Source organism: Cimex lectularius, unplaced genomic scaffold (assembly GCF_000648675.2).
Source record: "Cimex lectularius strain Harlan isolate CLEC.00 unplaced genomic scaffold, Clec_2.1 scaffold41, whole genome shotgun sequence".
Classification (NCBI taxonomy): domain Eukaryota; kingdom Metazoa; phylum Arthropoda; class Insecta; order Hemiptera; family Cimicidae; genus Cimex; species Cimex lectularius.
The window spans coordinates 956,142-969,023 of NW_019393011.1; the positions used below are offsets into that span (position 1 = coordinate 956,142).

At 31.3% G+C, this 12,882-nt stretch overlaps 2 protein-coding genes across 3 annotated transcripts in view; one reads left to right on the top strand and one right to left on the bottom strand.

The window, feature by feature from the left end:
* Positions 1 to 751: 751 nt before the first annotated feature.
* LOC106663949 (hsp70-Hsp90 organizing protein 1-like) lies at positions 752 to 6,463 on the top strand. The gene is made up of 6 exons (XM_014389209.2): positions 752 to 1,042; positions 5,423 to 5,632; positions 5,736 to 5,889; positions 5,943 to 6,043; positions 6,107 to 6,236; positions 6,302 to 6,463. Exons 1-6 carry the CDS (start codon positions 1,028 to 1,030, stop codon positions 6,406 to 6,408), a joined length of 717 nt encoding a protein of 238 aa, XP_014244695.1. The 5' UTR covers positions 752 to 1,027; the 3' UTR covers positions 6,409 to 6,463.
* Positions 6,464 to 10,622: 4,159 nt separating this feature from the next.
* Positions 10,623 to 12,882, bottom strand: part of LOC106663857 (ras-specific guanine nucleotide-releasing factor 2-like) — a 116,142-nt gene continuing 113,882 nt past the window's right edge. For both annotated transcript variants that reach the window (XM_014389052.2, XM_014389051.2), the window contains 2 exons: positions 11,390 to 11,587; positions 10,623 to 11,330 (listed from right to left, as the gene is read on the bottom strand). In XM_014389052.2, the coding sequence (XP_014244538.1) occupies positions 11,118 to 11,330; positions 11,390 to 11,587 (411 nt within the window). In that variant the 3' untranslated portion in view covers positions 10,623 to 11,117. The remainder of the gene's footprint in view (positions 11,331 to 11,389; positions 11,588 to 12,882) is intronic.

Below are 12,882 nucleotides of genomic sequence, written 5' to 3' on the forward strand. Positions count from 1 at the left end.
TGCTAGCTGCCTTTGTTACCTGAAATTCCCTTATGACCTGGATTTTACTGAAGCTGCCTGTTAGATTTGTAGTTCCTTCCTGTTGCTTAGACCCCCCCCCCCGTAACCCTTCAGTGTTGTTTTTAGTGAGTAGTTTTGTTTTTTTCTTGTCTCAAGTCTGGCATGTGTATATAATGTCTGTTATGTTATACTAAAAAAGATAATTCAGCCTATGTACATTTTTTAAATTAGGGTGCTAGCTGCCTTTGTTACCTGAAATTCCCTCATGACCTGGATTTTACTAAAGCTGCCTGTTAGATTTGTAGTTCCTTCCTGTTGCTTAGACCCCCCCAGTTACCTTTTGAGGTTGTTTTTAGTGAGTAGTTTTGTTTTTTTCTTATCTCAAGTCTGGCATGTGTATATAATGTCTGTTATGTTATACTAAAAAAGATAATTCAGCCTATGTATATTTTTTTTAAACTAGTTACCTGAAATTCCCTCATGACCTGGTACTCAAGTAACGTTTGTAGATTCAGTTTTTTAGGGTGTTTAGGTAGTTCCAACTTCCAGGCCTGATAGATTTGAAGAGCTTTTAGAGCTATCTGACTATCTGGTAGTAATTTCGCTACCTTGACCCTTGTAGTGATTGTTATTAATATCAACAGAGATACTTAGGTTAAGCAAAAAACAAAATTAAGCAGTACTGAGTATATTTTGTGGGACAAAGTGCGTTATTTTTAGTTTAACATTGATCACATTTATGATGGTTGCTGAGCAGGGAAAATTTAATTGTGTAGAGGGAATGCCAGCTTGGTGCTGAGAAAACTACAAAAACATGCAACCTTCGCCGGCTCTTTGACAAACCTGAATTTAAATAATTTCACAGACGGCAGTAATATTCTATAATTTGCTTTGTCAGAGAGTCACTATTGCTACGAGCAGACGTTATGTCCATGGTCTCATGGTCAGTTTTATTTGTTATGACATCGACACAATTTGGCGATAGTTGAAATTATGCTGTGAGGGCCAAAACATATCAATGTAGAAAATGACGGCTGAAGAGGTCTGTATTTTTAAAAACAAATATTTTCTTTTTCTGTTTCTTATTTTAACTTTAGTGCAATTTTTGTATATATTTTTGTACTTTTACATACGTACTTTGATAATTTATCAATTTTGTCATAGCCACAGTAAATCTATATTCATAGGATTGTATTTGTGTAAAGATTTCTTTCTGTATTTATATTTAAAATATTGCTTACAAAAAAAAAATAAGTTAAACAATATTCACTAAGGGACAACAATGACTCCAGGTCGCCTAATATTCAGCAAGTTTTCATTCATATTTCTTATCATTGATGATTAAAATTTTTCTTATAACAAATAATAAACCCTTTGTTTTCAAAACTCTCAGTCATAAGCACATTTGTTTATTAAATTGTGATATTTCTCTATGGGGTCTGCAGGATAAAGAATATAGTTCGATCATTTTGGTCTGCCTATACTTTAGTACTGCTTACTATAATTCGTTCTGTCCAATGAATTTTAGTGCTGACTAAGTCAAATTGCTGGAAAGTTAAGAAACCGACATTCAGAAACGTTTTGGATGTTAACATTTCCTCATAACACAGGGAACGAAATATTTTATAAAATAAATAACTTAAAATTGAAGAGTAAACTTTATTTTGGGAATTGACTCGAATAATTAAATATGAATACAACATACTTACAGAGAATCAAGCCTGAAAAGGTTATACAAAGATGCCTATTTACAAATTTATTTTACATTTATTCATTATAAAATTTCCACTAGGGGGAGTGTAGACCAAGTGGTCATTATGATAGATTCTCGGCCTTAGACCCTGTGGTCATGGGTTCAATTCCTACCGTTGCCCGTGGCCCTTTTTTCCACACAACCCTTACCCCCGAAAAAGAATGCACATGGCATATGAGAATTTCCTTGGCTAATTTGCAAAGTTCATTAGGCCGTTGCTAGTAGTCTACTGTGGAAATTAAACTAAAAGGCTATTAAAAATCATTGGTACCAAGTTTTAATGACAAAAGGTAATCAAAGAAGTATGACAGTTAATACAGTTCTGTATTTAAGGAAGATGAAAGGGTCAGAAAGGCAGGAGGGAGTTTGACGGAAGTGTAAAGAGGATCTGAAGGTCAGGGGATCATTTTAGGATGGGATTATGAGAATATCGTCTGATAGAGGAAGAAGCCAAGGAAATATTCCTTGCGGTATAACTGGTTTAAGTCAGTGATCAGTTACATGAGACTTCCTTGGGGGGGGGGGGCTGAAGATATAACTTACAAAATATTCATTGGATGTTTAAGCTTATCTTTAAGCTCCCAAATGAGTCTCCCAACCCTAATCAAGTTGAGGGAGGTAAGGGAGGGAACTAAGAGTCTACTAAATTGCAAACAAACAAAAGGTAGCGGGTATAACGTAACTGATTTGGTAGATATCGGTTTCTAGAAAAAAGTCTGATCATGGGTAATCACAAGGTTCTTTTTGGCAGAAGAGGGAAATAGGCTGATTGCTAATTGTAAACAGAGTTATAGGAAGTATGAAATTTAGGAGAGAATTGGTTCCAAATATAATGGTCTGGGACTTTTATACATTTTTTATTTTATTTTGTTAATATTTTTAAATTTTCCAACTGCATACAAAATGCAACAAGCAAAAATGATTTTTTATTTATTTATTTTTTTTTTATTTATTTATTTATTTTTTTTTTTTTGTACGAGGGTATTTCAACTATGAGGTTATATGAACCCTTGGAGTGCCAGTGTTTTTGAAAAAAGCCCATTTGTAAGTATCTCGGGTTTGAACACAGGGCGCAGTATTTGAACTCAGGACCTTTGCCTTATAGTGATGAGCACCACGAAATTTATTGCACCTGGGCTGGGCCAGGTTTAGGATGTAGGGTATGGAGATGGGAGTGGATGGTATGAATGGTGACGGAGAAAACTTCATCAGTTATTTTGCAAAGGATTTTGGATTTTGTTAAGATTGGAATGCTTGGCTGTCATACATAGTTTTAAGTCCAAAAGTCCATCCCTAACCTTCTACATTCAAGTTAATCTCATTTTCAGCAGCCCAAAAGCTAATACAGTTTAATGCTTCTTTCAGAAGAAGCAGTTTGGTTGATTCAACTAAATTGCCCACTTTCAAACCCCATGGGTCAATTTTGGACCCCACACTTATTTTCAATTTTCGTCAACACCCTGTCCAAACCTGTCATTTAGAATTATATACAGATCACATCATACTGTACTGCTCTTCTTGGAGAATCAGTGGTATCTCTGGCAGATTCAATGACAAGCTCATATGAGTAATGCCCTACTACATCCATGGAAATTGAAAATCAACATCTCAAAAACCAGCTGCATCCTCTTCACAAATATGAATATAAAATGGACTTCGGCCATTTTAAAACTATAGTGGGCAAAAGCAAAGCTGCCATCAGAATCCTTTTCGGCTACTTAGGGGAGTGTCAACAACAAACTCTTGGTTTACAATATGGCTGTTAAACCTATTTACTGTCCCAGTTATACTTGTAAGACAAACTTAAACAAACTCTAGGGGGCTGCGGTAGCCGAGTGGTTAAGGCGTCAGACTCTCGGCTAGTAGATCCTGCGGTTGTGGGTTTGATCCCCACCGTCATCTCTGGACTTTTCTGACGCCTAAGGTGGCCGCAATTGAAAGAAATTGACATGGCACTCATCAATGGAAAGGGCGGGATCGGATCTCAGCGACCCTGAATTTGGTCCCAACTCCCTTCAAAAATGAGTTTCTTCGATGGAAGAACACTGGTACAATGGGGGCTCAAGTTCACATTTGTGTTGCGAGCCCCCCCCCAAAAAAAATATGGAGCCAGGGATAAAGTACAATAAGCTGTACAGCTCAGGAGCAGTGGTCAGGAAGGAACTCCTCCAGTCCCTGGTAGATATTGTAAAAAAAAAAAAATTCCAGGTGGATCAGGACAAATTCTTGCGCCTTGCCACTAGGTCCAGTAGAAGTTTAAAAATGACCATGTTGCTTGAGATGATGAACGCTTCCTGGATTGGTGAAGAATTGCATGGGACGGCAATACTAATATTACTTAATATAAGTAATGCTAATATTACTTATATTAATATTACTATATAATTTAATTATTGAGTTAATTTACTATTTATTTATGCATATATAGTTATTTTATTGATACAGATGCCCTTGTTTATCTATTCATAATATTGTATATATACTTTTTTATGTATTTATAGTTTAGGACTTGGTTAAATTCCTGAGCATAATATAAATAATTTTTGCCCACAATCTCTAATATTAATCTACTACCCTGCCCAAGGATGTTTTACTGACCCAGAGCACTTTCCTTGTTAAAATTATTTTGTTTTTCTCAGTTGTCAAATGCAAATTGGTTTTGCAAAATAAATTTATCTATCTATTAACCAAATTCCCTGTTGGTTCTCAACTAGGTTGACTGCCATGTAAGAATACTTTCTTGGCTCGTTTCACACCAGGCAACTTGTGGAATCAACTTCTCTTCCCAAATAGGAGGTCACTATAATGCCAGAACCCGAGGAAGCAGTTACACTTCTTGTAGTACACTGGGGTTTGGTTTTGGGCCTATCTTTATTTCTTTATCTTAGAATTTATAGAAAGTTTGCTAGTCAGTTGTAGTGCTAAATAGTACCAAAGATCAGTGCTTATTTTGCCTGTAGGATATTTGTTCAAGTTGTCTATTTTAATATTGTAAACTATTAGGCGTATTTAGCCGAAGGTCGTGGATTCGAATCCCGCTTTTGACGTTGACTTTTTTATCTCAACCAAAACCTTAATTAATTGAAAATTGTAAACTATTTGATTTTATCGGTTACTCCGATACTGCAGATTATAGGAGTTCCATTCGGTACAAATTAAGTTAATTTAGCTTTTTCTTTTACAAAATGCTTTATAATTAATGGTCTACAATGAAAATCTGTTAATGATGTAAGAAGGCAAGAAAATGTGTAAGTATATGTAATGGTATTTTGGGCATTTATAACCATCACTTCTTAGTCTAGTTTTTAAAAATTAAATTTCTTTATGGGGGTTTGCAAGGAAAGAGGGCATATTAACACAGCGGGGGAGCTTATTTATAAGTACGTTGGGTTCAAATTTCAGCTGCCCTGAATAAATAAACCAGGGCCCCTTAACATGATGAGTCACCATGTCAACGCCTTAACCATTGCAACCACCGGCACCTTATTAAAGTCAAGTTTAGCCCAGAAAATATATGCTATTTATGGGATTGGACGATCATACACATAAAATGTCGAAATTAATGAACAAAAATATTGTGAACTTATTCATTTCTCAAACTCATTTTAACTTTAGAAAAGTTTTATACTTTCATTGCTTTTTCTAATGTATTATTTAATTGTTTCTCAGGTACAGACCCTAAAGGAAAAAGGAAATGCCTGCATGAAAGAAAATAAGTATGCTGAGGCAATACTGCATTATACCCAAGGGATCGTGCTTGATCCCAAAAACTACATACTATTTAGCAATAGATCGTTTGCTTTTTTAAAATTGAGCCAATTTTACCATGCGTACGAAGACGCAATTGAAACAATTCGCCTTAACCCTTTATGGGCAAAAGTAAGCTTAATTGATGAGGCTGGGGTATAAAACTGATGCAAAAAAAGCTTTTGTTAGCTTTATATAAATAAATGTTAATTAAACATTGGACTCTCCTTTTTAGGGGTATTTTCGAAAAGGTGAAGTTGAGGCTGCAACATTTCAATATGAAGATGCTTTGTTAAATTATAAATGTGCATTAGAGCATCAGCCTGGTGACGCTGTTATCACCGAGGCGATGAAACGAGTCACCACTCAAATAAATAAAGACAAAAGAGGTAGATAAAATCTTCTCAATTTGTAAACATATTTAAATAAAGATCTGTTTCAGCTAATGAACAGGTACCTTGGCTGGGAGCTGGTGTAGGTATTATTATAGGTGTCATTATTGTAATTGCTGATCAGCTATTTACAAACACACCTTCAATATCGGTAAGAAATTTAAATATTGTATTTAAATTATTGAAATATTACATTAATTTTTTGCGTTCATAGCACCCGATTGTAATGGCCATTTTAACTATCTCAATAGCTGTGATTGGATTTGGTTTAGCAAAAGGATATAGGTATTATGTTGAGTGTTGTAGAAAAGGACTTTTGGATCCTCCACCTGATCTGCTTAAAGGTTGGTCTGCATTCGCTTTGCCAATTTGTTCTATTTACATTGTTTGCTTTTGGTATTTTGTTTAGAAATGAATGCGAAACAAGAGAACGGTGTCAGCGGAGAAAAATCTGGTCATCAAAGGTATTCAAAGGCCCAGGCCAGGCTTAAACTTAGAAAAGGAAGAACTTCATAATATTCTTTATAATAAAAATAATATTTTGATGTATAAAAATATATTTGATATCGTATAATATTTGAAGTTAACTATAAACTTAAATAAATAATTGTTAAAGCATGACTTGTTTTAATCTTACCTTCTTTTGCCTGTACAGAACCATTTAAATAGTCTCATCTCAAGATCAAGATATGATTAGTCTTGATTTTGTGTATTGTTTTACCTCATTTTTTGGTCTGGCTCCTCTTCAGTTCTTGTAAGAAAGAAGAACTAACTATTTCTTAGTGGTTGTCAATTTACCTCCAATTTTTGAATGTTACCATCTTGAGCTAAAAACCATAAAAATGATTTTTAATTAGAGCCTACCCACAAAACAGGATGTAAAGTGGAAGTAAATTGATGATGGCCATAGAGAAATAGTTGTTTCATCTTCCCTACAATATATGATTAATCTGTGAAAGAATTTCAATTTTCCTCGGATTAAATTTGACGTTTTTAATTTCAATTGTCATTTCTGCAATTTTTCAAAGAAGTATAATTACTAAAGAATTTTAAAGGAACAGGTTGAAAAACAAAAAAACATTTTACATTAGGAAAGAAGGCTTTGCCTCAGGTATTTACTTTTGTTCTTCAACAAATAGAGTTATTAAAAAGCTAACACAAAAATATATAAACATCTAAGTTCAAGTTCAATATTTCTGGTTTACCATATAATTTTCATTATTAAAAAATAAGTAGTGTCAATTTTAAAATTTAAGTGATTGTTGATGGATATATCTGATTTATCTGTAGAGATAAATCTTACAAGTGAAACACGAGTGCTGAGATAAAAGTTCCATTTTCAGGTTGTTTTTTTGAAAAATTTGTTTTTAATATTGCTTTTAATATATTTTTTTTATCCTCATCTAATACATGGGTTACTTAATAAATTATCTAATATTAATTTATATTCTATAACTATGAATTACAAAAATGACAGAAAGTAAAAAAAAGTAAAATGTTGACATTGATTTGTTTTTGAAACTTGAACATCAGCACCCATTTTTACAAATTGCTTCTCAGTTTTTAAATCGATTTAATGATAAATATCTTGATAAAGATTATCAAGTAATTTACAATTTTGATTTTCATAACATTGACGGAAATATATTCACAACCATAATGATGATTCTTCTACTAACTCTTGATATTTATGTAATTCAATGTTAGCACCTCTTAGTATTTTACTAGGCTAATAATTTTTTTCAGTTATATTATATTATTATTTTTTTTTTACAAAATAAACAACTGGTCATAAGTAACATCTATACAAACATGTGTAATAAGATAAGTATTTATGTACAAAATAATGAAAGACGATAGCAAATACTGCAGATAATTATTCAATTGTAACTAATAGTTTAAACTGTATAAGCTTTGAACATTTATTTCAATCACAATAGGTTGTACAATATTTGTCTACAGGGTGTAACACCAACAATTAAAATTAATGCATATATCATTTTAAAACACCATGTTAACTTTTACCTATTACATTTCAACCTTAAATATATATTTTTTATATATATAATTTCATATATTAATACAGAAACAATTTATATGAAAATAAATTCCATAATTTTTTATACTTTTGTACTATTAAAGCAATAAAATAGTTAACAGAAAATGATTTTTTGTTATTTTTATATTAAAAAATATGTGTCTGTACCTTCTTAATATTTGTTAAAAAACGTATTTACAATATATACAAACAGGGTAGGATTGTTTTTTTTTTACTATTTCCTAGTAAAATAAATGTACAATGAAGAAAAATAAATAGGTATCTAACAAGAAAAATACTAGTAATGTTTAACATTTACTTCTTTTAAATTTCTAACGTACTACTACTACTACTACTGCAATATTAATATTGCTACTACAACTATTGATAAACTAATTCTCAAACACACTCAACCACACACAACGAACATTTACACACATATGTTTTTAATTCAACAATTTAAAACTTTTCTACTGTTACTCTTCTTGAAGAAAAACCGTCGTAATCATTTCATGAATTATGCATACATTGAAAGTATAATTACAATACATATCCTACATTTACAAGGGGTTTAGAAAAATTTTTTCCCAACAAAATCAAACATGTGAGGATTTGACTTTTGATTTTTTTTTTTAAACTATATTCACTTTAACACCATTCGTTCTCACCAATGGTGAAGCAGAAGTACTTACAACTGTAACTTTTTGACTTAGGTCTACAGTTTTATCATTCTAACTAAATAAGAAAAAAATACGCCATTAACTTTTGAACATATATGTGTACAATAATTTTTTTGTGTGCAAATTATTAGTGATGGAGCCTAATTAATTCACTATAAATTCTGAGGTCATTTATGAGATGTTTTCTTGTGTGAGATAGAAATACTATATTTTAAAATCTCTATGCTTTCAAGTTTTGAAAGGGAATAGTTTAAAAATGAATTTAATATACTAATATTTAATATATCTGTCAATTCACAACATTAATTATGTAGGTATAATTAACAAAGTGAGATAAGTCACTCACGTATTCATTGGTTATTTAATTTTGACAGAATAACTCACTAATGAAGTTTTTTCCTATTAAACAAAAACTAATTTAAAAAAAATTAATTATAAATAGTATAAGTTGTGTATTATTTATTAATTTTTATGAAAAGAGGATTATGATGAAAAACTAGTGGCACAAGGGAGACTCGAACCTATAAAATCTGGGGTATTAATCCAAATGTGGGTTCGAGTCCTGCTCGTGACACTAATTTTTCTTCTCAACCTTCTTTGCATAAAAATTAATATTAAGACAACTAATAAGAAATGTGTATTATTATTATTATAGTTTCTTCTTGAAAGATCTATTAACTAATTGTTATCATTAATTAAATTTTTTAAAACGCATTGTATCACCCAAAAGTGGATTTATAAAGTTAAAAACATCTCTAATACTCTGAACTCACCAACTTGCATTTATTGATAAGCACAAGTCCTTGAGTAATTACTAGGTATGTGTAACAACATTTGATATACACCAGTATATGGCTGTTTAAATTATGCTTATGTACAAAGATGAATGTTTATGGAATAGTAAAATTATTTGTGAGGCTTCCACAGCCTATGACATGATATGCTTTAGTAGAGTAACCCATAGTAGTTATGATATTTTCCACGATGATATCGTTTGTGACATATGGAAGGAGTTCTTATTTCTTAAAATCTAAACACTATTAGTTTTTGTAGGAAAAATCGATAAAATATGAACAACCGAATGCGTTATTTGTGTTTGTTGTAGACTATGAGAAGTTGGTATCAAACATTTTGTACAATTAAGGTTGTTATAGTCTTAAAACTACTTATGTTTGGATAAAGAAATAATATTGGGCTCTATTAAGTAGAAATATGTTTTCAATTAACAATAGTTTTTTTTTTATTGTTTTTTTTTTAAATGGCATCACCTCATGTTTTGTATTATCTAATTCATATATGTCTAATAGTTTAATATGTTCAAAAGTTAGCTAAATCCTTATTAGTTTAATATGCATGGTTTTTAATCTTTTGCAATGTATTTTTAATGGTCATTTTTTATGTTAATCATGATTGTTTAAACATTAAACTAAAAATCAATGCAATTTTTTCAATCGATATGTTTATGATTACATTTACTAATTTCTCCAAATCTCAGCCGATTACAATCTAAATTTTTTTTATAATATATATATTTTTTAAAACGTTTTTAACGTTTTTACCCTGATTGACATTAGAAGGCATAAGAAGAAGGCATGTGCATAGTTGTAATGGACCCTAAATTAGAATTAGGAGGAATACAATTTAATTATTCCAATGTAAATAAATAGTATTAATAAAATCTCACCTATAAAAGGCATCGATAATTTTGAAAAGAATTAAAACGAAACATTTTTTACACACCAATTCCAAATAAAGAAAAAAAAATGGTTTCACTCATTAAATAAATATGCTTCACCACTGGCCTAGACATAATTTTAATTTTCTGTTATTCACAAATGTTCCTTATAATTAATAGCCATTACTGAGTTTAAGAGTTGGAGTTCTGAAATATAATACAAGTAAAATTTTCGTTTAAACATCTTTGATAAAATAATGATTGTCGCACTGAAAAATAAATAATTAAATTAAAATAATAATTATTAACAGTTTAAAACAATTATTGTTAATAGTTTATAATGTAATTAAACATCTATTAAAATTTTCTTCTAGGAAAATAGTTTCAAACTGCATTTTTTTGACATTACGCCCATAAAAAGTTATTACTTATTGGAACAAATGAATCTAGCCAACTTAATGTCAGTAATTGAGCTATACATGGAAACATTAGCAAATTTTGAAGAATACAATTCTTTCTGTCTTCCCTCATTGTCTAGTTTTGTCTCATAAGAAGCTTTTTTTTATATTGCATATTTTTGAGAATATATTTATTTGATTGTATATAAGAAGTAAATATATTTTCTGATTGTCTACAAAAGCAGTTTAATTAATAAGCTTAATATATATACTTCTGATCGATTTTACAATTTGGAAGACTAGAAGAAATTGTTAAATTATTAGTATAATTTATATTTTTGACAAATCACTTTGAAGAATACGATAATGTTCCACAGAAACCATCCTTATTAATTATGAGGTATTTTGTATATACTTCATTAAAACTTTAAGGCTTATCTTGTTGATTGTGATGAAGTTGGAAGAGTTGTTATGGTTGAGGCGCTGAGCCTAGAAGTTCTTGGTTCAATTTCCAATGACATTTGATAAAGTTCGTCGTCATCTAATAGGAGTGCAGGGTCTAGGAGATAATTTGTAACTTTTGTAATCAATTCTATTTTGTATGGGGTTTGTTGAAAACGTCTGATTTCTCTAATTACATGTGCAATCTAAAAGCACAAAAGATCAAATTTTTAACAGTTATACAACTATTTTTGTATTAACATACCATTCTCATTTTTGAAAAATTCAACAATCCGTCTTCGGTAAAGTTTGGAGTGCCTTCTTCAATGAATGAAAGATCGGTTAAATACATCCCAAGATAAGGGATGCAAGGAGGATCACACCTATGTAAGGCATCTCTAAGATTTCTAAATCTACCATCGGAAGAAACTATGGTTTGAAGCTTTTCTATAGTTTGTTTTGTCTGTAAACACAATAGAAGTATATTTTACAAATTGTTTTTTACTTATGACAATTTCATTAAAACAATCCATTAATATGCAAAAAATATAGTTTTCAGCACAATTCAGCATTATTTAAATCTAATGTTTCAGGGTAAACATTAAATATTAATTAAATAATTTTTTTATATTTATTATGAATTTATCAATGGTGATTTTAGTCACAACAAGCAAATGTGATAATTGACACAATGAAAATCTAGCATATTACACTTGATAAGAGAAACCACTCAGCAGTGATATTTCCTCATACTGAGTCAATCAATCCAAGAAACATTTTGGCCATAACTGCTTCAAACGACCTGTGGGATTTTCAGGAATTTTGGGACAAGGAAGCTGTTTTGGACAAGCTGAAGGTTTAAATTTTTGTGGTTGTTTTTGGGGTTTGATTATGTCAATTACGAATCGGATGTGGAGATCATTGTGGGTTATTTGGTTTGAAATGTAAAAAGGAGAGTTTAATATTTTTCATAGTATTTTTGATTGGATGAATTGGATTGTCGATCTATTGTCAAGTAACCTAAGGAGAAATTTGTAACATCTGTTAGTTTCTTAGCTTTTCACCCTTATATGGTGACTCTATACCCAGGTAGTGTACATTAGATTGTAGGACAAGTGAATTTTCACAGGATAACTGTGCATCAGCAAACGGCCATATAATATTGTTAGGAAGAAGAGGGATATGTATATTGTGAATAGGAAGCACCCTAGGATGCTGGGGATACACACTTTAATGGAAATATAAGAAGAAAATATAGTCCTTTGAGAGATGTGGCTGTACAAGTCTGTCAGATAAGATTTAAGTATAAAAAGGTATATGAAAGGAAGGAAGCCCTTCAGCTTCTACAATAAGCCAGTGCCATACCCGATCACACACTTAAAGGCTAGACCCCACATGACCACACCGAGCCCGCACTGCGTGATCGCCAACTGTCTGGCGTCATACGAAGAGAAATTGTCCAATGGAAGGGATATAAACTCTGGACACCAAGTAGACTCAATGAATACTGATTTTTCTAAAGCTTTCAATAAAGTATATCACACAATACTGTTAAGGAAACTAATGGATTATGGTTTCACCGGAACTATCTTGAATTGGTTATCCAGCTTTCTCTCTGACAGAAAACAAATAGTCAAAATAAAATTAAATCATGTCCCTTTGCGGCTTCCTCGGGAGTCCCGCAAGGGTCTCATCTTGGACCAGTTTTGTTTCTCTTATTTATTAATGATATCCATCTTGCTCTACAAAGAAACACTA

Bases quoted from the DNA above. Each gene is read 5' to 3' on its own strand.
- LOC106663949 (XM_014389209.2), top strand. The intron at 5,633-5,735 runs GTAAGCTTAATT...TCTCCTTTTTAG, and splicing joins TTAACCCTTTATGGGCAAAA to GGGTATTTTCGAAAAGGTGA. The intron at 6,237-6,301 runs GTTGGTCTGCAT...TATTTTGTTTAG, and splicing joins TCCACCTGATCTGCTTAAAG to AAATGAATGCGAAACAAGAG.